This window comes from Theropithecus gelada, chromosome 9 (assembly GCF_003255815.1).
Source record: "Theropithecus gelada isolate Dixy chromosome 9, Tgel_1.0, whole genome shotgun sequence".
NCBI classification, from domain to species: Eukaryota; Metazoa; Chordata; class Mammalia; order Primates; family Cercopithecidae; genus Theropithecus; species Theropithecus gelada.
Genome location: NC_037677.1, coordinates 36986073 through 37011599, shown reverse-complemented (window position 1 = coordinate 37011599; position 25527 = coordinate 36986073). Strand labels below are relative to the sequence as shown.

The 25527-nt window shown below is 40.8% G+C and overlaps 1 protein-coding gene across 2 annotated transcripts in view; it reads left to right on the top strand.

The window, feature by feature from the left end:
- CAMK1D (calcium/calmodulin dependent protein kinase ID) overlaps positions 1–25527 on the top strand; it is a 490031-nt gene that overhangs the window by 323734 nt on the left and 140770 nt on the right. For both annotated transcript variants that reach the window (XM_025397235.1, XM_025397236.1), the window contains exon 3: positions 1183–1257. In XM_025397235.1, coding sequence (XP_025253020.1) covers positions 1183–1257 — 75 coding nt within the window. The remainder of the gene's footprint in view (positions 1–1182; positions 1258–25527) is intronic.

The following is a 25527-nucleotide window of genomic DNA, read 5'->3' as shown; positions in this document are numbered from 1 at the left end:
ATGTGCTTGTCTTTAAATGGTTCAGCAGTCATTTCAATGAGAGGCTTATGGTAAGAGCTAATTATCTCCTTGAGTAATGAAATATTTTTTTTTCTGTCCAGTGCTTTAAATAATATCAAGCCTTACATTCTGAGCAGAAACTGCTCTTCATGGATAGTGCCAAGGGCTAGAATTCGGCTGTTTCCTTCTGCCCTGGTTCTTTAGTTAGGACGTAGTTGTTCAGAGTGGGGTCTGCAGGTCAGCAGCACCGGTATCTCCTGGGAGCTGGTTGGAAATGCAGCCTCCAAGGCCCCAGCCAAACCTGCTGACTCAGGGCCTGCAGTGGAGCCAGATCCCCAGGCGATTCATTTGCACGTTGAAGTTTGAGCAGCGCTGGTCTAATACGGTATTTCTCCAACTCCAGTTTGCACGTGTAGATTATCTCAGCATCTTATTACAATGCTGATTTCTGGGCTCTGCCCTCAACTTGTATACTCTGTGCTTGTCGGGCCTGAGAATTTGCATTTCTACTAAGCTCTTTGGAGATAGTGGTGCTGCCTGTTTGAGAACCACACTTTGAGTAGCACTGATCTAGTTTGCTTGGGAAGCTGAAGTGACATTTGGTAGTGGGGTGGAGTAGGGGGACATGAACCCCAATGAGGGAGTCAGGTTGGTTTTTTTTCCTTACACTGGACCCATGAACATGCCAGAGAAACTGTTCCCTGGAACATATATATTCTCCAGTGTTTTACCAGGTCTCCCTGCTCCCTGACATATGCCTGTCATGGGGGACAGATTTTCATATGATTAAGTGGTCAGGCAAGTCCGTGATGGCCACTGGGAGACAACACAAGAGGGAACACTTCTGCCCAGCGGCCCAGCCCTCTGAGTTGGGCCCTACAAGATAATAGGATGTGGGCAGGTTTGGCCCGTTTCTGGGATTCACGTGAAGCAACAATAGTTAATCCACTCTTGCTAAACTGTAGGGTATTGAGCCTTAGGAACGAAGAGGAGTGGAGATCAGGGAAGGACTGTTAGGAAATGGGTCTGGAAAAAGTTTGCGGACAAGATCCTGAAGTCTGAAATGTTTTTGTTCAGGAGTTTGGATTCTGTGTTGTAACTTTTTGCTACAATGCTGTCTGTTCTGAAATGTTTTCCTATCTAACTGTACTTACTATTTTGTGTGTCTATTTTTTTTTTCAGGATTAAGCATGAAAATATTGTTGCCCTGGAAGACATTTATGAAAGCCCAAATCACTTGTACTTGGTCATGCAGCTGTAAGTACCTTGTTTGACTGATGAGTTTTGAACCAATTTGCACACTCCAATGTCTAAAGGGATCAGGTGGGAAAAGAAATGACTGAAGTGGGCCAGGTAAGGCAGTAGGGAGCAGGGAGGCCTGAGGGATACTAGAGAGGCCTGTATCCAACTAAAGACGGTGGGCTGCCCACAGGAGTCTACAGGCCTCCCTTGAACCAGCCTACAGCTGCTGGGCTGGACTAATAACCTAGGGCCTCAGCAGTCAATGTGATGTTCCTACTGCAGGGTGTCTGTATTGCCTTCTAATATGTCAGGGCCAAATGTGGCTGCCTGAAGACACTTCAGTGGGCCCACTGTAAGGTACACTTTGCTCCTGTCTCTAGGAGAAACTCCCACCCTTGTCATCCTTTCCAGGGATGCCGGGGGAGGAAAGCAGATGGTAACTGTGTATACCCGTTTCTTCCCTTGTACTCTTCCTTTGACAGATAAGAGCACATGTGATTGAAAAGGGAATTTGCGCCAGACGTAAGAGAAGTATAATTGGCTTCAGACCATGACATTATCCCCCTCATTAGGTTATTTTTGCATTCCATTAACACTGGAGATTACCAAAAGAGGGAAGAAATCAGAAAGCCAGATATTCGAATAGAGACTTTACTTGAACATGTATTTTTAAAAATTTAAACTGAAATTAGCCTCCCTGCCTGCCTAAGTGCTTTACTCTAAGCAATATGGTTCCTAGGAATATCCCAGGGCTGCACTGAGTAGAATTAACTGATAGAAACTGTGTCAGAATATTATGCTTTAACCATTACCTGAATGAATAAATGCTGGAACATCATATGATTAAGTTTACCGACTGAGGAGATTTTTGTTGAAGATAAGAATATAGACTTAATTTCATGATTTATTAATGATTTTCAGACTTGGGATTGTCAAGGGTGTGTAGAATTGGTGATTAGGCTCACAATTTCTTTTCCATAGATTCTTATTTTCCTTATGAATGTTTAAACAACACATTAACTTGGGATCATGTTAGGATGCAAATAAGTGTTCATCGGTGCATTTAGTTAACCTTCCATGATCTTCAAAATATTTTTGTAGGTTATGATATTTTTGTATAAATATTTTAAAGCTGTCTATGCCAGAAGCATATGTATTATTGCTCTCTGTCAAATGGCAGTTCTAGGTGGTGACTAGCAGTTTTAGAGATTTATATGTTACAGTCAGCCGTGATATAAGTCAAAGAAGTTTTTTGACTGGTTGGTTCCATGTTAACTCGAGTTACCTTTTCTAGTTCCTTGTTCTTCTCTTTGCGTTACAATTTGCCGTATTTCTGGTTTTTCCTAGAGAGCACTAGTTCTCCCCAAATTTGGGAGCATGCCCTAGAAGTTCTTGTGACTTTGCTTTATGCGAAGTCTGCTCTATAAAGGTGCAAGTGCATCACTTTCTCATCAAATATCATTGCATAATTGGAAGATGATGAGATGTCAGTGGCGACCAAATGCCCCGCAAAATGTTAGCTGTGTATTTAAATGTGTGCTTTTTCACTAGTAATGCAAAAACTACTAATACTCAAATCCAAAGCTATATGGATCTACTTGGTTAAGTTTTGTGTTTGTGGAACTATAACCAGATACCAGTTAAAGCACCTCAAATGTGTCCGCCTCGGCTCTGCCTCTTATTAGCGGGGTGAACTGGGGCAAATAACTAGGCTTCTCTGAGTATCAGTTTCCATAATGGGAAAATGGGGATAATATTTTTGTTAGAGGATTATAGTGAGTAGTGAAGGAGAAAAGTGTAGTAAGTAATCTCACAATAATAGGTCTTCAGTATACGTGGTTTCTCTATGGATATCTGTATCATTTCATCACTGTGTCTCTACAGATGGTCTTTAATTTTATGAGGTAACGTTCAAGCTGATTTAGAATTTGCCTTTCTAAGCAACTTGGGGTTGTATACTACCAACAAAAGTTATCATAAATGTGGGTTGACATAAAAACATAAAAATGTCTGGAACAAAACCAACCTTAGAACAAAGCCTGGAAGTCATATGAGGACACCACTATCCCTGCCCCTCCCTGAGCTTTTCTGTCAAGGAATTCCTCCCTCTTTTGTGTTACCAAAAAAAAAAAACAAAACAAAACAAAAAACCTCATTGGCTCAGCATGGTGGCTCACACCTGTAATCCCCGCACTTTGGGGCAGAGGCAGGCGGATCATTTGAAGTCAGGAGTTCAAGACCAGCTTGGCCAACATGGTAAAACCCCATCCCTACTAAAAATATAAAAATTAGCTGTGTGTGGTGTCAGGCACCTGTAGTCACAGCTACTCAAGAGAAAGAGACTGAGGCAGGAAAATCGTTTGAGCCTGAAAGGCAGAGGTTGCAATGAGCTGAGGTCGTGCCACTGCACTCCAGCCTGGGTGACAAGGCACAAGACTCTGTCTCGAAACAAAAAACAAAACACCTCATTAATGTGAACCACACTCATTAAGAATTTTTAGTAATTCAGAGAGGAATTAGGTTGGGATTAACTGTTGGGGGACACTGTATGAGATTTGTCAGGCAAATTAATCACAAAATCCAGTTTAGAGGCAATGAATGTTTGAATTACCTAAGTAAAAAAATTATGCACAGTAGTAAGCAGTTCAGAAGCTCTGTTTACACAAAAAATTAGATATGCTAATTTTTAAGTGTTAAATTGTATTCTTTTTTCATTGGTTCTCATTACTTTATAAAAATCAACTTTTTGGGGGTATCACTTACATACAAGTTACTGTATCCATTTAAATGGACAATTCAGATGAACATGACAGAATTATACCCATAAAGCCACCACCACAGTCAAGAGACAGAAAATTTCCATGCCACTCAAGACTCCTTGGGCCCCTTTGAAGTCTTCTCTTCCTCATTCATGACCCTAGTCAACCAGTGACCTACTTTACTTACTAGAGATTATTTTATATTTTATAAAATATTGTATAAATTGACTTATATAGTATATACCCTTTTGCATCTGGCTTATTTCATTCATCATTATTTTGACATTCATCCATGTAGCATGTGTCAGTGGTTTGTTCCTTTTTATTACTGAGTAGTATTCCATTGTTATGAATATTACACATGTTTTAAACTTTTGTATTTATCGACACTTGGGTGGTTTCCAGTTTGGGGACTCTGATGAGTGAAGTTGCTGTGAACATTCATGTACAGGTCTTTGCGTGCGTGCATGTTTGAGTAAAGACCTAGGAGTGGAATGAGTGGGTCATATGGTAGATGTGTTCAACTTTTTAATAAACTGCCTGACAGTTTTCCAAAGTGGTTGCACCACTTTGCATTCTTTTTTTGGCCAGCAGTATATGTCAGTTCCTGTTGCTCTACATTCTTGCTAGTCCTTGAGATTTTCACTTTTAGCCATGCTAATGGGGTGTAGTGATATCCCAGGGTGGTTTTAATTTGCATTTCTCGATGATGAATCATGTTGATCATCTTTTTATGCCCTGATTGGCCACTTGTATATCTTCTTTTATAAAGTGTCTGTTCAGATCTTTCGCTCAGTCTTTATTGGATTATCATCACATTATTGGGTTGAAAGTGTTCTTTATGTAGTCCATAGTTTGTCAGATACACGTAATACGAATATTTTCTTCCATTTTGTAGCTTGCTTTGCTGTTTTTTTAATGGTTCCTTTTTAAAAAAATTCATTGAAATATAATTTACATACTACACAATTCACCCATAAGGTGTACGATGAATTTTTTTTTTTTTTTTTTTTTTTTTAAGACGGATTCTTGCCGTTTTGCCCAGGTGTAGTGCAGTGGCGTGATCTTGGCTCACTGCAACCTCTGCCTCCTGGGTTCAAGTGATTCTCCTAGCTTAGCCTCCAGAGTAGCTGGGATTATGGGCACCCGCCACCATGCCCAGCTATTTTTTGTATTTTTTGGTAGAGATGGGGTTTCACCATGTTGGTCAGGCTGGTCTTGAACTCCTGATCTCAGGTGATCCACCCACCTTAGCCTCCCAAAGTGCTGGAATTACAGGCGTGAGCCACCGCACCCGGCCCGAAATGTTTTTTAGTATAGTCACAGGGTTATGCAACCATCACTGCAACCTAATTTTAGGGACATTTTTGTCCGTCTAAAAGAAACCCTATACTCATTAGCAATCACTCTCAATTCCTCACTCCCTCAGTCTCTTGTGACTACTTATTTTTGGTCCCTATGGATTTGCCTATTTTAGACTTTTCATATGAATGGAATTATACAATATGTGATCTTTCATGACTGGATTCTCTCTCTCAGCTTATTGATTGCAAGATTAATCCATATTGTGTCATGTATCAGTACTTCATTCCTTTTTATTACCAAATAATATTTTATTATCTGGATATATCACATTTTGTTTCTCTCTTTTTCAGTTGATGGACATTTAGGTTGTCTCACTTTTCGGCTAATATGGATAATGATGCAGGCATTTTCATGTACAGGTTTTTTTGTGGACTTGCTTTCATTTCCCTTGGGTATATACCTAGGAGTGAAATTGGCTGGGTCGAATGACAGCTCTTGTTTTAACATTCTGAGGCGTCATCAAACTATTTTCCAAAATGACTGTACCATTTTACAATCCCATGAGCAATGTATGGGGATTCCCACTTCTCTACACCCTTATTAACACTTACTCTCTGTCTTTTTGATGATAGCCATCCTGTGGGTGTGAAGTGGCATCTTTGAGATTTCGGTTTGTATTTTCCTGATAACTAACGATTTTGAACATCTTTTCCCATGTTAGCCACTTACATATCTTCTCTGGAGATATATAGATATTCAAATCCTTTATCCTTTGTAAAATTGATTTTTCTTTTATTGTTGTGTTGTAAGACTGCCTTATATATTTTATATACAAATCTCTTACCGGACCTATGAATTGCAAATGTATTCCCCTATTCTATAGATTGTCTTTGTACTTTCTTGATAGTATCATTTACAGCACAAAAGTTTTTTAACTTTGAGGTGGTCTTGTTTATTTTTTCTTTCGTTGCTTATGTTTTTGGTGTTATACTAAGAAGCTATCACCTAATTCTTTTTTTCTTTTTTTTTTTTTTCGTTTGAGATGGAGTCTCGCTCTGTCACCCAGGCTGGAGTGCAGTGGCGTGATCTTGGCTCACTGCAAGCTCTGCCTCCCTGGTTCACACCATTCTCCTGCCTCAGCCTCCTGAATTACTGGGACTTCAGGGGCCCGCCACCACGCCCGGCTAATTTTTTTGTACTTTTAGTAGAGATGGGTTTCACCATGTTGGCCAGGATGGTCTCGATCTCCTGACCTCGTGATCCGCCCACCTTGGCCTCCCAAAGTGCTGGGATTACAGGTGTGAGCTACCACACCTGACCACTATCACCTAATTCGTAATGGTACCTTTTGAAAAGGAAAGTGGTGATAGTTCTTTTTTTTTTTTTTTTTTTTTTTGGTGGTGATAATGTTCATTTTTTTAATGGCTTGTGCTTTTTGTGTCCTGTGTTAAAAGTCTTTGCCTGTGCAAATAATTTTTTCCTCTGGACATTACATAATTTTAGCTTTTCTTTTCTTTTCTTTTCTTTTCTTGAGATGGTGTCTTGCTCTGTTGCCCATGCCTGAGTACAGTGGCGCAATCTTGGCTCACTGCAACCTCTGCCTCCCGGGTTCAAGTGATTCTCCTGCCTCAGCTTCCCAAGTAGCTGGGATTACAGGTGTGCACCACCATGCCTAGCTAATTTTGTGTGTGTGTGTTTTTAGTAGAGATGGGGTTTCACCATGTTGGCCAGGCTGGTCCTGAACTCTTGACCTCAAGTGATCCGACCGCCTCGGCCTCCCAAAGTGCTGGGATTACAGATGTGAGCCACTGTGCCTGGTCAACTTTTCTACCTAGGTATATTTCATGATCAATTTCAGGTTAACTTATTTATATATTGTATGAAGTAATGACAGTATTCGTTTTTGTCATAGGGCTATCCAATTTTCAGCATCATTTGTTGTAAGTTCTTCAACTTTTTATTTTTTTTTTCCTTACAATTGCTTTGGCTATTCTAGAGTATTTGTATTTTCATGTAAGTTTTAGAATAGACTTGCCTTTTTTTTTTTTTTTTTCTTAGAGTTTAGCTTTATTGTCCAGGCTCTGATGCAGTGGCACAATATTGGCTCACTGCAACTTCTGCCTCCTGGGTTCACGCAATTCTCGTGCCTCAGCCACCTGAATAGCTGAGATTACAGGCGCCCGCAACCATGCCCAGGTGATTTTCTGTATTTTAGTAGAGATTTGGTTTCACCATCTTGCCCAGGCTCGTCTCGAACTCCTGAGCTCAGGCAATCCACCTGTCTTGGCCTCCCAAAGTGCTAAGATTATAGGTGTGAGCCACCGTGCCCAGCTGCCTTTTTTAATGCTTGTGGGAATTTTGTTTGGTCTTACATCGAATCCGTATATCAATTTGAGAACAGTTGACAGCTTAAAACACATAGCCTTTTGATTAATCAACGTAAGTGTTTTCATTTTATTTAGGTTTTTTATTGCTCTCAGTGACATTTTATAGTTTTCAGGATGTAGATCTTCATATACTTGTTCAATTTATTCTGAAGCATTTTTTATTCTATTGTAAATGGATTTTTATTTCATTTTTCTGGTTGCTTGCTGCTAGCATATAAAAATATAATTGATTTTTGTGCATTAGTCTCTGACCTTGCTGAATTCACTTACTAGTTCTAGTGTTGTTTTGTGGATTTCTTACCATTTTCTATCTCAATAATCATGCCATCTGAAATTTATATTGATTCTAGTTGTTCCCTAAAGGAATCCTCTTTGGTAAAACTTTGATAGTTTAGTTCTAAATATTAAGTGTATTTTAATGACGTAATAATATGTCTTTAAAATGTTTTATGTTAGATATTTTTAAAATTCAAATTAGTCTCTCTTATTCCCTTTTTGCCTCCATTAGTTATCTAAATGAGTATAAAAAGAAAAAAGCAATGACAGAAAGCCCTGGATATATCAGAATATAACACTACTAGGAAAAATCTTTGGTTTGGTTTGAGGATTTTGTATCCTGTATTATTTTTGGTTGTTGTATTTTTTGTTTCTGTTTGGCAAGGCTCAGTGGTTTATGCTCCTGATAATCCATCTGTTTTTCTTTTTTTATTAAAATTTTTTTTTCAGTAGTTGAGGTCTCACTCTGTCACCCAGGCTGGAAGGCACTGGTGTTATCATATATCACTGCAGCCTCCAACTCCTGGGCTCAAGCGATTCTCCCACCTTAGCATCCTGAGTAGCTGGGACTGCAGGCATGTGCCACCATGCCTGGCTAATTATTTTTACTTTTGTAGAGATGAGTCTTGCTGTGTTGTCCAGGCTGATCTCAAACCCCTGACCTCAAGCAGTCCTCCCAGTCTCCCAAAGTGTTGGAATTACACACGTGAGCCACTGCCCCTGGCCCCCATCTTTTCTGTCTGGGTCAGTGAGAAAGTGGAAAGAGTTTTTGTTTTTATTTTGTTTTTGTTTGACTAAAGAGCTTAGAAAGTCTTTAGCTTCTAAATATATGGGGAGGATCTAAAACACAACATTTTGGAGGACGGTATTTTACAATGTTTGTGCCTCGGAAAGTTTTAGTTTCCTAGGAAACAGCATCGTGGGCACTGAGAGACAACGGGGGATGCGCTAGCACCTTAATATTATTACCTGTCTAATTGCTATTTCATTTCTGAGTATTGCAGTAGATTTGTTCCCGTACTGCTGCAGCAAGGGACTTAATTGTTTCCAGAAGTCTATCTTTAAATTTTATTTGGGTTTTTGGAAAAATGCTTTTTTTTTTTTTTTTTTTCAGAATTCTGTTTTTGGAACATTCTGCTTTAGATAGGAGGAAGTCATTATGACATTGGGAGAATTGATAGATGGAAAGTCAATTCATTCAGAATTTGTTTCTCATCTGACTTGACTTGTAGAATATTAATCCAGGGCGAGGCGCTGTGGCTCATGCCTGTAATCCCAGCATTTTGGGAGGCAGAGGCGGGTGGATCACGAGGTCAGGAGTTCAAGACCAGCCTGGTCAAGATGGTGAAACCCCGTCTCTACTAAGAATACAAAAATTAGCTAGGCGTGGTGGCAGGCACCTGTAATCCCAGCTACTCAGGAGGCTGAGGTAGGGAACTGCTTGAACCTAGGAGGTGGAGGTTGCAGTGAGCCGAGATCACGCCTCTGCACTCCAGCCTGGGCGACACAGCGAGACTCTGTCTCAAAAAAAAGAAAGAAGAATATTAGTCCTTACATTTGGAGATGAGAAAGGACACCGCCTCAACTCCTCCCCCTTCACAACTGTAACAACTTAGGAAGTAAAATAAACTTCAGGCTGATACAATGCAAAGGATAGATCAGAAATATTTTTTAAAAGAAATAGATTATATTGCTGTGGAATTAGAACATATTTCCAATAAGACTTACATTTCCATATGTGGGTAACTCCTCAATTTGTACGTCCAGCCTGGAGCCCTGTCCAGAACTCTAAGCTTGTATATCCAACTGTCTTCTCAGCAGTTCCACTTGGCCAGGTAATAAGCATCACTCACATACCAGATCCAAAATAAACTCGAATTTTCCACAAAATCTGCTTCTCCTGCTGTCTATCTCATCTTAGCAAATGTCAACTCCATTCTTCCAGTTGCCCAGGCCAAAAATCTGGAGTCATCCTTGACTTATCCTTTTCTCTTATACCCAACAATCCCATCCCTTGGCAAATCCTGTGGCCACCAGCTTCAGAATATACAACAAATGCAACCACTTCTCCTCATCTCTATACCTACCACCCTGTTCCAAACCGCCATATAAAACATCTTCCCCCAATCCTACCCCACTGTGCTGTTCCTTTTTAGTATGTTAGCCAGATCTTATCATGCCTTTGTTGAAAAATTCCCATTGGCTTCTCATCTTCGAGTCAAAGACAAAGTCATTATGGTGGCCTCCAGTGCCCTATGTGTCCTGGCTTCTGGAAACCTCTCTGACTTCCTGTCCCACCTTTCTCTCTCTCTTTCATTCGGCTGCAGCCTGTCTGGCTTCCTTGCAATTCCTCAAACATGCCAGACCTGCACTGCCATGGGGCCCTTGTTTCTGATATTCTTTCTGCTGGAATCACTTATTTTTTTAATGTTTTTTGTTTGTTTGTTTGTTTTGAGATGGAGTTTCGCTCTTGTTGCCCAGGCTGGAGTGCAGTGGCGTGATCTTGGCTCACTGCAACCTCTGCCTCCCGGGTTCAAGCAATTCTCCTGTCTCAGCCTCCTGAGTAGCTGGGATTACAGGCGCCTGCCACTACACCTGGCAAATTTTTGGTATTTTTAGTCAGACAGGGTTTCACCATGTTGGCCAGGCTGGTCTCAATTCCTGACCTCAGGTAATCCTCTCACCTCGGCCTCTCAAAGTGCTGGGTTTACAGGTGTGAGCCACCACCCCCAGCCAGAATCACTTACCTTAATGCCATCATGGAATAACGGAAATACGAGAATTTCTGCCAAGTGTCGCCTGTTCATTGAGATATACCCCAAGCTCCCCTGTATAAAACAGCAACTCCTACCACCACCTCGTGCCACACATTCCTTATCCCCCTCCTCAACTTTCTTTCTCTCTGTAGCACTTGTCACCATCAGAAGAGTTGTCTCTGCTTTCTTGTCTGCTGGAACAGTGCTTTCACGTTATGCTGGGCGCTTGACAAATGCTTAATTGATATGATCACATAGGAATGTAATAATGGTTAACATATTTCTTTACTCATTTAGTCCTTACAATAAACTCAGGAGTTACTGTAATCCCAGTTTTCGATGAGGAACCTGAGCAGAGAGGTTGGATCATTTACCCAAATCAGTGAACAACCCAGTGTATGCCCTTGACCAGCCCTAATACAATACACTGATAGCACTTTCTGGGAAACAGAGAACCTTGTAGGCACCATTAATGTGAATAGTTCAGTTTACCTGGAAAATGTTATTCGTTATGATTCAAGAAGTATTTTAAAAGCAGAGCTAACTAGAAAATATCTTATATTTTGTGGTGATTTGTGAGGGGAAAAAAGTTTACTCAGCAGTATCACAGGAATTCACTAGAACAATCTCGTTCCATTTACAACAATCATTATGTTTATTTCTTACATAATTTTTTTTACCAGTGTTGTGAGTTTTTTACCAGTGTTGTGATTTTTTGCCAGTGTTGTGATTCCCTGCTGAGCTTGAAAAGCTAAGGACGAAACACACATTCTTTAAAGAATATTAATTTGGCTCCTGGTACCCCCAAGGCATGAAAATAGATCAGCTTCCAAGAGAAAATATGGTTTCTCTACTCTGTTGGCTTGTGCAGTAAGCTGTTTGCACAGTTCCTTGTTTGTGGGGGTCACGGCTGTTAGCTGTTGTGTGGATATTGTATTCATAATTCATACTCTGTGTTCCCAGAAACAGTTTTAATTAGAACACAAATTATTACTCCCAATAAAAAACCTTCTGTGAGTAGCCAAGCATAATAATGAAGAAAAAAAATGTTTCTGAATATGACACCTTAATATATTTACATATAAATTACCAAAACGCTTATCTTTGTTCACAGCAGATACTAATTGAACACCTAACAGACCTGTGGTTTCTGTTCAGCATTGTGGGGGTGGGAAGGGGCTTGGGGGATACAGACAAGACACAGCCGATGCTCGTCAGTAGTGCTCCTTGTAAAGAAGAGATTATAAACCTTGGAGGTTGCTTTCCTTGAGGATGGTGCCGGGCACTCTGGGAGGAGACACCTTAAATGGAGGGTGATTAAGAGTCAGCCAGATGGAGGTGCAGCCATGAGATAGGTAGCTGGGCTCCAGGCCGAAGGGCAGGTACTACCAGAACGGTTAGGGAGCCTGGGAGGGAGGAAGAGTCTGTGTGGGGCTAGTCTGTGGGGACTTTGTCTGAAAGGAGGGCTGAGTCTGTGAGGGGCTTTGTGAGGAGGGCTCAGTCTGTGAGGGTTTGGTCTGTAAGGGATTTAATCTGTGAGGGGTTTTGTCTTGCAGGAGTTCAGTCTGGCTGGGGTCGGGGGGTAATGTGACATCTTGGTGGGAGTTATGGCTGGAGATGCCAGCAGAGGCTAACTCAATACCTCTGGTTGCTACTGCTGCTGCTTTGTCCTTCTCCAGACTAACGATTGAATATGCTTTGTTATTTATTTTTTCTGCCACTGGAAAACCCGCTGATATAGAAAAGATTTAGAGAGTTAAGAAGATCAAGAGAAAAAAGAGACATATTCTGGAGCCAATCTTGCTAGGTTCAACTGTATGAAATTGCCATGCATAATCATGTTTTTTGAGGTCTTCTTTTTTAATGTAAGCATTTATAGCTATAAATTTTCCTCTTAGCACTGCTTTTGTAGGATTCCATACATTTTGGTATGTTGTGTTTCTATTTGAATTTATCATATTTTCCCTTGTGATTTCTTCTTTGAATCACAGTGGTTGTATAATAGTGTGTTAATTTCTGTGTGTCCATGAATTGTTTAGTTGTCTTTCTAAGGTTGATTTCTAGTTTCCTTTTATTGTGCTTGGAAAGATACTTTGTATGATTTCAGTCTTTTAAATTTTATTGACACTTATTTTGTGGCCTAACATATGGTCTACCCTGGAGAATGTTCCACACGAACTTGAGAACAATGTGTATTCTGCTGTTGTTGGATGAAGTGCTCTGCATGTATCTGTTAGGTCCAGTTGTTCTCCAGTGTCGTGCAGGTCTTCTGTTTCCTCATTGGTCTTGTGTTTGGTTGTTTCATCCATTATTGAAAGTGGGATACTGAAGTCTTGTAGAGCTATTTCTCCCTTCAATTCTGTCGATGTTTGCTTCATATATTTTGGAGCTCTGATGTTTGATGCACGTATGGTTATATTTGTTACGTCTACTTGGTGAATTAACAATTTTATCCGTATATAATAGCTTTCCTTGTCTCTTATCACAGTTTTTGACTTTTTATAATCATGTTTTTAATCCAGTGATTTTTTTTTTTTTTTTTTTGACAAAGTCTTACACTGTCATCCAGGCTGGAGTGCAGTGGTGTGATCTTGGCTCGCTGCAACCTCCATGTCCCAGGTTCAAGTGATTCTCCTACCTCAGACTTTCGAGCAGCTGGGATTATAGGCATGCACCACCATGCACAGCTAATTTTTGTATTTTTAGTAGAGACAGGTTTCACTATGTTGGCCAGGTTGGTCTTGAACTGCTGACCTCATCATCTGCCCACCTCAGCCTCCCAAAGTACTGGGATTACAGGTGTGAGCCACTGCACCTGGCCCAATAATTTTTGACTTGAACATTTTCATACACTTTTCTAAATACCATCTTATCCATTTTAGCCAATACGTGTGACAGTCAACATCTTTCATCCAACATCTAATAAGTTCTTAAAGTATGTACAGTTTAAAAATTCCATACGTTATATGAACAACTGTAACCTTTTTGAAAAGTTAGATCTGGTCACTAATATTCAAATTTAAGAAGTCATAGAAAGTACATGAAGAGTCTGTTCATCCTTAGAATATAAAGCATCAATTTCTGAAACTATCCATTTATTTACTTATACATTATATAGATATTTATTTAATTTAAGGATATATGTAATGTCACAAAGTCAGTAAGATGGGGCTAGTAAAATAAAAAAAATACAGATAGTATCACCATGGACTTCATTGCTTCTGACTCCCTAGTAGATAAAAACTTGGGCTTATAAAAAGAGCACCGACGCACTAATACATTTCAGAGTATATCAGATTAGGCATTCGAGTTTGAGAGGCGCTTGAGTTGCATTTCTGTTTGATGACTTATTAAAGAAATAGCACTCTGCCCCAGCCAAACTAATTTCCTCATGCCCTGCAAATGCAATGTAGCCATTCCTGCTTTGGGTTTTCCCTCATGTCTCCCCATTTCCATAATGCTCCTTCTACTCCTTTCAGTCATCTAGAACCTCTCTTTTCTTTTACAGCAGCACAACAGACTAAATCCCTCATAATCCAACCCAGGCTTCTGAGTACCCGTCTGCCTGGAGCACAGCCCCGCCCGGCACCCCAGCATATCCCCCTGGCTAATTCTTCATCATCCTCTCCTCAAGGGTGTCTTTTCCACCAGGGCTTTCCCTGTGATACCAAAGCATGCTGCATAATCCCCAAGGAAAGCGATCATTGTGAGTTACACGGCTCCTCTCTAAAATGTAAGCTACACATCCTCTCTCATCCGAGAAGCCCCAGCCACAGAAATTTTCTCTTTCCTAAAATTCTGTAACATCTTAAATCTGTACTAATCATTATGCATCATCCTATTCATTCATTCACTCAACAAGTATTTATGGAGCCCCCCCACCATGGGAGAGTTGAGGCTGGAGGTGTAAACTTCATGGTGTTCCCATTTGGAAGATTTTTGCTGGGCATCTGGAAAGAGATTTGGGGGAGATCTTGCAGAGTTTATATAGGAAATTAATTTAGGAATGTTGTTAATTGGTAAGAGCATTGAATGGACTGGAATAGAGAGAGCCACAGAGTCTGGGCTTCCATCTGCCTCTCATGAAGTGTGTGATAGCTCAGCACCTGGCCTCTCTGGGTCTGCTTATAAAGTAGAGGGTTTTTAGTTGTTTGTTTGTTTGTTTGTTTTAAATAGGTTTAAATGGTTTAAAAAGGTTTCAGGTCTAAAATTCCGTGGTCTCATGTTGTCGTCCCCTTTTTCTCAGTGTAAATCTCCATGAAACAAGCACAGATGTTAGAAATCCAGTTGTTGGGTTTGCTAGCAAAGTCTGTTTCCTGAGATGGTATTTCTAAAACCGATCTCATCTCTTTGAATCCTTGGAGGTTTATGAATAATGCATGTTGGTGATGATGCTGGCGTGGCAGCCCCAATGAATGTGCGAAATTTGATGTTTCCTACGAGGAAGAAGGGGAGTGGCTGGGATTATTGAAAGGCTCTCTGGTTCTGGGTTTGAAGGAGGCATTTAGAATTCTGCTGGATCCCCTTTTGCTACATCCAGATGATTAATTTTACATCTTAAATCCTTGCTTGTGATCGCTTGCACCCAGGAATTACAGTGAGCTACGATGGCACCACTTCACTCCAGCCTGGGTGACAGAGTGAGACCCAGTCTCAAAAAAAAAAAAAAATTTTTTTTTTCACTCTACTGTGGCTCAGGCCTCATGCTCTGTTCCTGGCCTGCCTGCTTTGTTTCTGCCTCTCCTGACCTCTGACCACTCACTTTCTTACATTGAGGGCTTTGGTGATCGACTGATAGATTTCAACACCTTCCCCAGCTGTGCAACCAGGAGGATCAAGTGTCCACAGGACAACCCACATCATAACCTCTGTGTCCTTAATCATTTTCTCTCCTAAAACTCCATGTTTAAGCAGCACACCCCCATGGCCACACACTAGAGTGGTGTTCCCCAGAGCTGCTACAGGTCTATCATCCTGATCACCACCACTCCGTGTCTGCCTTCAGCCTAGTTGACAACAACCCCTTCATTTCTTATTTTGATGCCTGTTCTCTGATGCTTTGAGAACTCCTAGTGCCTCCGCTAATCCTGGGCTTCCCTGTCTAGCCAAACCCCTTGCAGCTTCCCCATGATCACTCTCCTGCCGGCATCTTTCCTTCTTTGCCTGCTGCACTCACTCTGCAGATTCAACACCTGACCGCAGTGCAGCTGCCTGCATCCCCCGTTCCTGCAGCAGGGCTGCTGGGTCCCATGGAGGAAACCACATCGTCGGATGAGTGGCAGCTGCTGAAAACTGAATGAAATGAAATCTCAGCCCGTTCCTCAGCACCATTGTGCTCTCTTCTGCTGTGATCCTAGTTAGATGTTCTTCCTTTCTCCTTTATTTCATTTATTCCAAATATTTATCATTCATTCTAAGCTAGCTGCCCCATAGTCTTTCAAGAAGTACACTGGAAATCAGTCTAGGCAGACTAACATGGTATCAAACTTATTGGTGAAAAATTCCCCCATATTTTGGTATGTTGGTTAAAAAACAGTTGGAAATCTTTAATCAAAGTATTCAACAAATTAAATGCTCCAGAAAGTAGGTTTTGAAGTTTGTAGTGAATAGTAATTATTGAAAACAAAACTTGAAATATATTCCTACAAAAGAAAGAAAGAAAACAAATTAGGTGATGAGAGCTTAAATGATGTGTAAGAGTTAGTTTTGACATTCTGTAATTGTGCCTTGTGGAGAGTGTCTTTGTGGTGCCCCTGTTTTTAATTGGATAATTTTATATCTGTACAGCCATGGAAGGAGATTGAGAAAGCTGATTGTTTTGCAGTATCCAAATTTGGGGAAACATTAAATCATTAATTGGAGAAAGTTTATGTTTTAAAATTATTTACTTGTCAAAAGGTAGCCAAATAGGTGTACCTATAAAAATATTTTGAAGGCTGAACTACTTATATACTTGGATTAAAAATTTACAATTTAGAATTTGCTCATTTAGCAAGATTTGCTGTCAATATAGATATTGTAGCAGTTGTAGAGAGAGTATTTTCCAAGTTAAAAATATTATGATCAGTAGAGAAGAATGAATTGAAGAAGGTATGAACAATTTAAAGCTTAGTAATCATCAAATGCAAGTTTGAAGAAGATTAAAGAAAGTTTTATGAAAAAATGAAAATAATACATGTTTAAAAAAATGAATTCCCAGATACGGGTTTAGAAACATAGAAATTAAAAATCTGATTAAAATATGTGGGGAGTATGTGCCAAATCTAATTATTCTACTTATGTTATTTTCTGATGTTTACTTAGTCTACACAAAGAAGTTAAAACATTTTTTTGCTTTAACGGAAAGTTATTTTAATTTTTGGAAATTTTCTATTTTTAAAAATAATGATTAAGTAAAATTCTTCTTTTTTTTTTTTTTTCTGGAGACGGAGTCTCTCTGTCCCCTAGGCTGGAGTGCAGTAGTGCGATCTTGGCTCACTGCACCCTCCGCCTGCCAGGTTCAAGCGATTCTCCAGCCTCAGCCTCCTGAGTAGCTGGGATTACAGGTGCATGCCACCACACCCAGCTAATTTCTGGGTTTTTTTGTTTCTTTTGTTTTTTTTGAGATGGAGTCTTGCTTTATTGCCCAGGCTGGAGTGCAGTGGTATGATCTTGGCTCACTATAACCTCCGCCTCCCGAGTTGAAGCGTTACTCTTGCCCTAGCCTCCCGAGTAGCTGGGATTACAGGTGCACACCACCACGCCCAGCTAATTTTTGTATTTTTAGTAGAGATGGGGTTTCACCATATTGGCCAGGCTGGTCTCAAACTCCTGACTTAGGTGATTCGCCCTTCTCAGCCTCCCAAAGTGCTAAGTTTACAGATGTAAGCCACCACGCCTGGTCATAAAATTATTTTTATAAGCCTACCAATATGATAAAAACCAATTTATCAATTAATAAATTAGAATTTCAGATATATGGTGTTGTTAACTTCAGTGGCATGTTTTACTGTCAAGATGGACCGATGGATAACGTTACACTGTTGTTCTGTGATAGCCCTTCCTGTCTTTTTTCACTGTGCTCCTTATGTGGTTTTGTCATGATTTATTTTGCTCTCATTTAGTCTGTCTCTTCTGACTATGAGCTTCTTGAAAACAGGATCATTGTTTTAGTATTTTTGCATCCTTAAGGCCCACGATGCACAATGCCTGGTATGTAATAGGTTCATAATAAAGTATTATGAAGTAAATTAATTTAGGAATCCAGGGGTGTGTGTGTGTGTGTGTGTGTGTAACTTGAACTAATCTATCAGTACAGTTTTTAAATTCAACATTATACCTTTCTTTTTCATCAACCCCTCCAATAACCACTTATTCAGACCCCTAGTGACTAAGCAAATGAGGCTGAAAACATTTCAGGGCAACTAGACATGATATTTTTCATTCATCATAGATGCATGAGTGCACTCTGAAAATGATGAGGTTTCATTGCATACAAATGTGACATTTAATGCCGTTAAAACAAACAAATTAGGCCATAAGGAATAGCAAAAATTAAGGGACAGGGAATTTCTTGTCTTTGAGAGTAGTGATGTGTACAGACATCACTAGTATACACTTGCTGCAGAGCCTAGCGACCAGTTTGTGCTGCTTAAGACAAGTCAGAGAGGGCTGTGTGCAGGGACCCGGTGGCAGCAGTGTTTTCTGACATCTTAGTATTTTAAGAAGCTTGCATTCTCCCTAGAAGAGGGGAGAACTTTGAGTTTTGTGACATTGAGAACTTTGACGTTTTTGGTGGATGGATCAGTGATGTCCAACGGCATCTCTATAGGGTCAGATGTGCTAAGAAAGGAGAGAAGCTGTGTTAGGTCGGAGAAAGGGGTAACTCGGAAGTAGCCACAACCAGGATATTTTCTGCTGAATTATGCCAAGTCCTTTGGAAGAAAAGGCTCCAGGTATTTTAGGTTGTAAGCCCTTGGTAAGGCTCCTCAAAGAAGATAACTAATTTTTTAAAAAACATTCCTCAGTATAGAAGAAGATGATTGATTTGTGGTCTAAATACTAAAAGACATCCAAATCATGGGGCTATTTTCACATAATTTTTAAGTGATCTCTTATTTTTAAAAATCACAGCACGAAATGAATTGAACAGGTTCCTATAGCCGTGGTTGGTAAAGACGATGTGATTGGTCAGCTTCTTGTGTAAATATGTATTATACATCCCTATTTATAATTCTTGTAATGAAAAGAAAAAACTAAGAGAATATATTCAGAAGATATCGGAAGTTTGGCCAATTTTTTTTTTTTTAATCATCGTGCTATTTATTTAGTGTCAAGATCTTTAAACTCTACAAAGTTTACTGTATAAAACAGGCAAACATTTATCCAGGGTGGTTCATATGTAATGCTCCAACTAGAATCGGAGGAGAGTAGCTGCCTCCCGAGAGTTCAACAAGGTCTGTAAGTAAATAGTGTTTTTCAAAGGTTCCTAAAGAGTTAAGCCTTGTCTTCCAAAGGTCTTTAACAATAGCCATTAGTGGCTGGGAGCGGTGGCTCACGACTATAATCTCAGCACTTTGTGAGGCCGAGGTGGGTGAATCATATGAGATCAGGAGTTCGAGACCAGTATGGCCAACATGGTGAAACCCCGTCTCTCCTAAAAATACGAAAATTAGCCGGGCGTGGTGGTGCATGCCTGTAGTCCCAGCTACTCGGGAGGCTGAGGCAGGAGAATCGCTTGAACCAGAGAGGAGCAGCTTGCCGTGAGCCGAGATCACACCACTACAGTCCACCCTGGGTGGCAGAACGAGACTCTGTCTCAAAAATGAACAAACAAACAAAAGCAATGGTCATTACTAACTCTGCTGTACTAGAACCTTTAGTGACGTTTAGTTGTAGATATGTGTTAGAACTATTTGGAAACACCACGTATACCTGAGTTTCTGCATCCTTTACAAGGACTCAGTACTGAGTGACTGTGCCTCTCAGGTTTAGAAGAGCCACCAGGACTCAATCATAGCTACAGTATTAAGCTGGGTCAAAGATATGCCTTCCTAAGAAGTACGACTTGCTTAACCAGTAGGAAATTGACCCCAGCCCTTTATAAAGAGCCTGGGCTATTCACCATCTGTTTCCAGGAATAGTTCTCCAGCCGCTGAATTATGCATATTTTTATTCAGAAAAGTCACCCCAGGCCTTCTCGTTGGTGATTCACTGTCTCCCTGTTCTCAATCATCCTGGGCTGGAGAGATTGAGAGAGAAAGGATGGCATTTTCGAGTGGAAACAAGTCATGGAAGATTAAGGACTGGCGAGCGCCTGGAGACAGACAGACTCTCACTTTCAGAACAGATGAGTGGGCAGTAATGAGAATTTTTGGCTCTTCAGGAAGGTTGTACAGGAGATTATGAGGATTAGGTGGGACTTCTCTGCCTTTTGTGCTCTGCCCTTCAAGTACATCTTATTTTGTTCCAGCACTTCCAGACTACAGCTGCCCCCTCTGCTATGGCCCAGAGAACTGATACGTTCACTGGGTAGATAAAGACACACAGTTTTCTGGATTAGAATCGCAATGGCTACAGTGAGAGCCTTGAAATGTACGACTACCAGCTGGAACAGCAGTAATTACAGGAGTTCAGGATGTTTCTAAGGCTCTTTGCTGCTCACTTTAGCCTGTTTGGAAGTTAACATTGTTCACACATGGACGGTCACATGATCTGTGCCATATACATATTTGGGAATATGCCCTGGATGAGGTTACTTTGTACGTGTTGATACAGAACTACAGAACGATTGTGAAGATACGATGTTAATGAATAAGTGCTGTGCATGATATTGTAGCAGTATATACTTTTTTTTTTTTTTTTTGATTTTTTTTTTTTTGAGATGGAGTTTCACTCCTGTTGCCCAGACTAGAGTGCAATGGTGTGATCTTGGCTCACTGCAACCTCTGCCTCCCAGGTTCAAGCGATTCTTTTACCTCAGTGTCCCAAGTAGCTGGGATTACAGGCGTGCACCACCATGTCCAGCTAATTTTTTATTTTTAATAGAGACAGGGTTTCACCATGTTGGTCAGGCTAGTCTCGAACTCCTGACCTCAAATGATCCACCCACCTGGGCCTCCCAAAGTGCTGGGATTACAGGCATTAGCCACCGCACCTGGCCATATATACTTTCATTTATGGCTTAAAACAGAGTTACATAGAAACATACTGCTTATTTGTACAGGAAGTGTCTGGAATATATAGAAAACTGCTAAGGCTTAATTATCAGAGGGAAGATTGGGTGTTTGGAGTGGGAAGCAAACATTTTTTACTGTATACTCTTGTACTATTTGAATTTTGTACCATGTTTAAAAAATTAAACAGGCTCTATTTGTACTTCTTCCCATGGCTTTAAGACTTAATTGTAAAAATCACTTTCCAGATCCATAAAAACCTTTGGGTTCCCTCCAGCAGACTGGATCTTTTACTACCAACCTCAAATAGTAATTATTTTCCTACCACTGATAATTCTCACAGCAGTGAGAGTCACTTATCAATATGACAAAAAAAATTCATTTTGCTGGCATAACTGGAGCCTAAAATCTTCCTCTGTAGAGAGATATGATTGAGAGAAGGAGGTAGCTACAGGGATGTGTAATACACTTGAAATAGGGAGAGACCTGAAGTGGTCCACTCTCAGAGCACATTCATTTTTAATATCAGCCTTCGTACTGAGCCCTTAATGGCTTGGGTCTTTAATTATCTCACTGAACAATTTATGTTGATTCAGGACCAGCCGTTCTCTTTGATTTATTGATACTGTGCTCAGGAAAAAAAAAAAAAAATTACGCAGCTTGTTTTGACAAAGCGCCTTTCAACACAATGCCTCCTGCGTTGTGCCCCAAAACCATGTGCCAGAAATGTTTTACATCTGTTTTCTCCCTACTGGGTTTTACATTTGTAGTAGATGAAAAGATGCAGTTTGATTCCCGTTATGACTTTAATATATGAGTGTGGAATCTCTGTGAGTTGATGAGCTCCTAATTTTGTTGTAATGTGAGGTGGCTGATGGATGGTCGTGATTGGCGTCTAAATTCTAACTAAATTATATTATCACATGATCAAATCTTGAAACCAAAGGCACATGATCAAGTCATTAAACCAGAGGAATATGTACAGCTCAGAAGTATCCGAGACAAAGGTGGAAGGTATCACACTAGGACAGGAGGCTCCATTTGCCCCAGTGCAAACAAGAGAACCATGACTGAAAGCAAAGCCACATCTCTTAATTCCGGAGACAAATCAAAAAGAAGGGATGCTGAAGTTCACAGCTGCTACAGGCTACAGTTTCAGGAATTTTCCTTCCCATTGATGAGCTCTAAGCTGTAATAGATTGTGCTTTCTTGCCAATATGCCTCCTGTTCCTTCCTCCTGAGGTTCTCAAGGTCTCAGGAACATCTTGACTCATAAGCCTAAGAACAACGTTTCAGTGATCAATAGACTTGAGTATCACCATAAATACAGCTGATTAATGACCTGTATCTCTGATGTAGGTGTTCAAGTTAGTTGAAAACAATCCCTGCCTACTGAAAATGGGCATGACACAAAACAGGAGGGAATTAAGGTGAATGAAATATCCATTTAATGCAGGCTCTGCTGACAAAGTATTTCATGTTCTAATTTGTTTGTAAGGTTAGGCAATATCCTTGTGACATCTGTCATTACATTTTCCAATCTACCCTTTAAGGACCTGTTTAGTTCTTTCTTGGCCTAAAATCTGTCCTGGGTACTGGGTGAATACGTGGCTTATAGTTACACCTGTGTGGCTCGGTTGGCAAAGCTCTGCTTAGTGTGAATGACTGAATCTTAGTGTAATGGCATCTGGAACATAGTTCTGCCTTCATCCCCAAAAAACTAAATCATTTATTGAAATATGAATCAATACAAACCAATCTAATTACTAACTTCTATTTAGCCTCTGGAAAAAAGGTACATATTAGGAGAGAAAGATTTAAAGAACTACAAACAGCTCAATAGAATTTGGGGCCTTAATTTTACCAGTTTTTTCTTGCCATGTTTGCGGAAAAAACTTCTGAACCCTAAGGTCCACAAAGGAGGTGGTGACATTGTGCAGATCCTTCAGGGGCCATGAATTCCTTTAATTTCCAAAACACTGGCAGCATTCGTTTAGCCTCCGATGTCTCTGAAATGAGTTACATTATTTTAGTTTATTTATTTATTTTTTTTGAGGCAGAGTTTTGCTCTTGTCGCCCAGGCTGGAGTGCAATGGCATGATCTCGGCTCATCGCAACCTCTGCCTCCTGAGTTCAAGAGATTCTGCTGCCTTAGCCTCCTGAGTGGTTGAGATTACAGGTGCCCACCACCACACCTGACTCATTTTTTATTTTAGTAGAGCAGGGTTTCACCATGTTGGTCAGGCTGATCTCGAATTCCTGACCTCAAGGGATCCACCTGCCTCGGCCTTCCAAAGTGCCGGGATTACAGGCATGAGGCACCACACCCGGCCTATTCTTTCAGATTTTTGAGAACGCAATTCAGGCTTCTGAGGGAGAAAATATTAGGTTCCCTTCTCTTCAGTTCCATAGAATGCTTAGCAGCGGGAGGATGGCATTCTACCCATTGCCTTCCTGCTTCATACAACTTGGACTAAACTGAAAGGAGGGAGATGATGCTCACTTTGTTAGGGTGACTATCTGTTGTCTTAGGAGGTTTCCCTAAGCAATCAGCTTAGGGAACCAGCTTTAGTCACTTACTCAGTTCTCTCCTCCTGCCCATCCCTGCTCTTTCAAACACATCTGAATCGCTATTAATTGGTTAAGTGTACGTAATATCTAAACTAAGTATACTCTTTGGTAACCTGTTTCTCCTTTTAGTAGTTCGACCACCTGCTTCACAAAGAAGTTGTATTTCTCTCTCACCCTCATCCCACATTTAAAATGCATTTGAACAGAAAACTCAGGTAAAAGTACCCATAAAGTGATTTTCTCCCAAAAGTAGATACTAAGAATTGGTTTGAACTGGCCGGGCGTGGTGGTGACACCTGTAATCCCAGCACTTTGGGAGGCCAAAGCGGGCGGATCACCTGAGGTTGGGAGTTCGAGACCAGCCTGACCAACATGGTGAAACACCGTCTCTATTAAAAATACAAAATTAGCCAGGCCTTGTGGCGCATGCCTGTAATCCCAGCTACTTGGGAGGCTGAGGCAGGAGAATTGCTTGAAGCCAGGAGGTGGAGGTTGCGGTGAGCCGAGATCGTGCCATTGCACTCCAGCCTGGGCGACAAGGCAAGACTCCGTCTCAAAAAAAAAAAAAAAAAAGAAAAGGAAATAAAGAAAAAGAATTGGTTTGAACTGAGCCTGCTGTTTATAATTTGAAATGTCTTTATATTCAGCTTATTATTAAGTGGGGGGAAAAATGAGGTCTATGTTGGGTGAATTCATTTTTATGGTTCATTCTGGTTTGGAGTTCAACTTTTGATTGAAAGGTTTATACAAAGTAAACAAGACATTAACATACGGAGGGCTGTCATGTACAGAGATCGTCGGTGCTGGCAAATATTTATATTGTTTTGTGACTTGATGTTGACAGTAGCAGTGTCCTGTGACCTGAGTACGGCCTCATGCTCTGTGGCTGGTCATTTCTCTTCCATCTCCATGTGGACCTGATAGCTTCACTCGGGCCTTGTGTTGAATACCTATCTCACATGACTGTAGACTTGATGACCCGGAGAACTGCCAAAAATATGCGTAACCGCCATTTATGGAGTACTTCCTGTGCCAGCCATTGTTCTGTACACTGTGTCTTGACTCATTTTATATTTCAGTATCTATTATGGAGGTTGTTAATAAAAGACTTTGAGATTTATAGAGAAAAAGAGTTATTTTCTATAAGAAACAATCTACAGGCCGGTCGCGGTGGCTCACGCCTGTAATCCCAGCACTTTGGGAGGCCAAGGTGGGCAAATCACGAGGTCAGGAGTTCGAGACCCTCCTGGCTAACACGGTGAGACCCCATCTCTACTAAAACTACAAAAAAATTAGCTGGGAGTGGTGGTGGGAGCCTGTAGTCCCAGCTACTCGGGAGGCTGAGGCAGGAGAATGGCTTGAACCCAGGAGGCAGAGGTTGCAGTGAGCCGAGATTGCGCCGTTGCACTCCAGCCTGGGTGACAGAGCCAGACTCCGTCTCAAAAAAAAAAAAAAAGAAATCTGTAGATTGGAGAGATGCAGCCTTCAATGTAAAACAGAAGCACAGCCTATAGAAGGGAGGGCAAAGCTGGTATTTATGCCTTACGAGACCTGTCTTATATACGTATTTAGTAGATTTGGGAGAAATCTATGAATATTTATGAGGGAGGTCAAGTGTCCATGTAGTAGATAAATGTGTATGTAACACGCATCTCATATTCACTTTGAGGCTGGGTTTTAGCATCACAATGAGGTAGAATTTGGCTCCTATGTCAAAAGATGAATTGCAGACACACAGTTTGTGTGCAGTCTCTCTAAGCTAGCTGACACTGGCTTAAGGTCTGCGGCTATTTATGAGGAAAGATTGTTTGTAAAACCATGAGGCCAGTCCTCTGAGTTGTTGCAGGACTGCGCGGTGCGGGGGTGAGGGTGGTGGGGATTGGGGAAGCTGGTGTCAGGCAGTCTGTTGGGGTCAGTTGGAAAAATTTTCTCCGTGCTTGTTTTGACGATGTTTTTTAGTAGCTGGTTTCTGTTTAATGACAGGAAGGAAAGCCGTGTGGCACTTAGTAACACAGGATTCGTGTCCACCCCCTCACCCTGTTATGGCCACTAGGTGTTGTTTTCATGTGTTATTTTA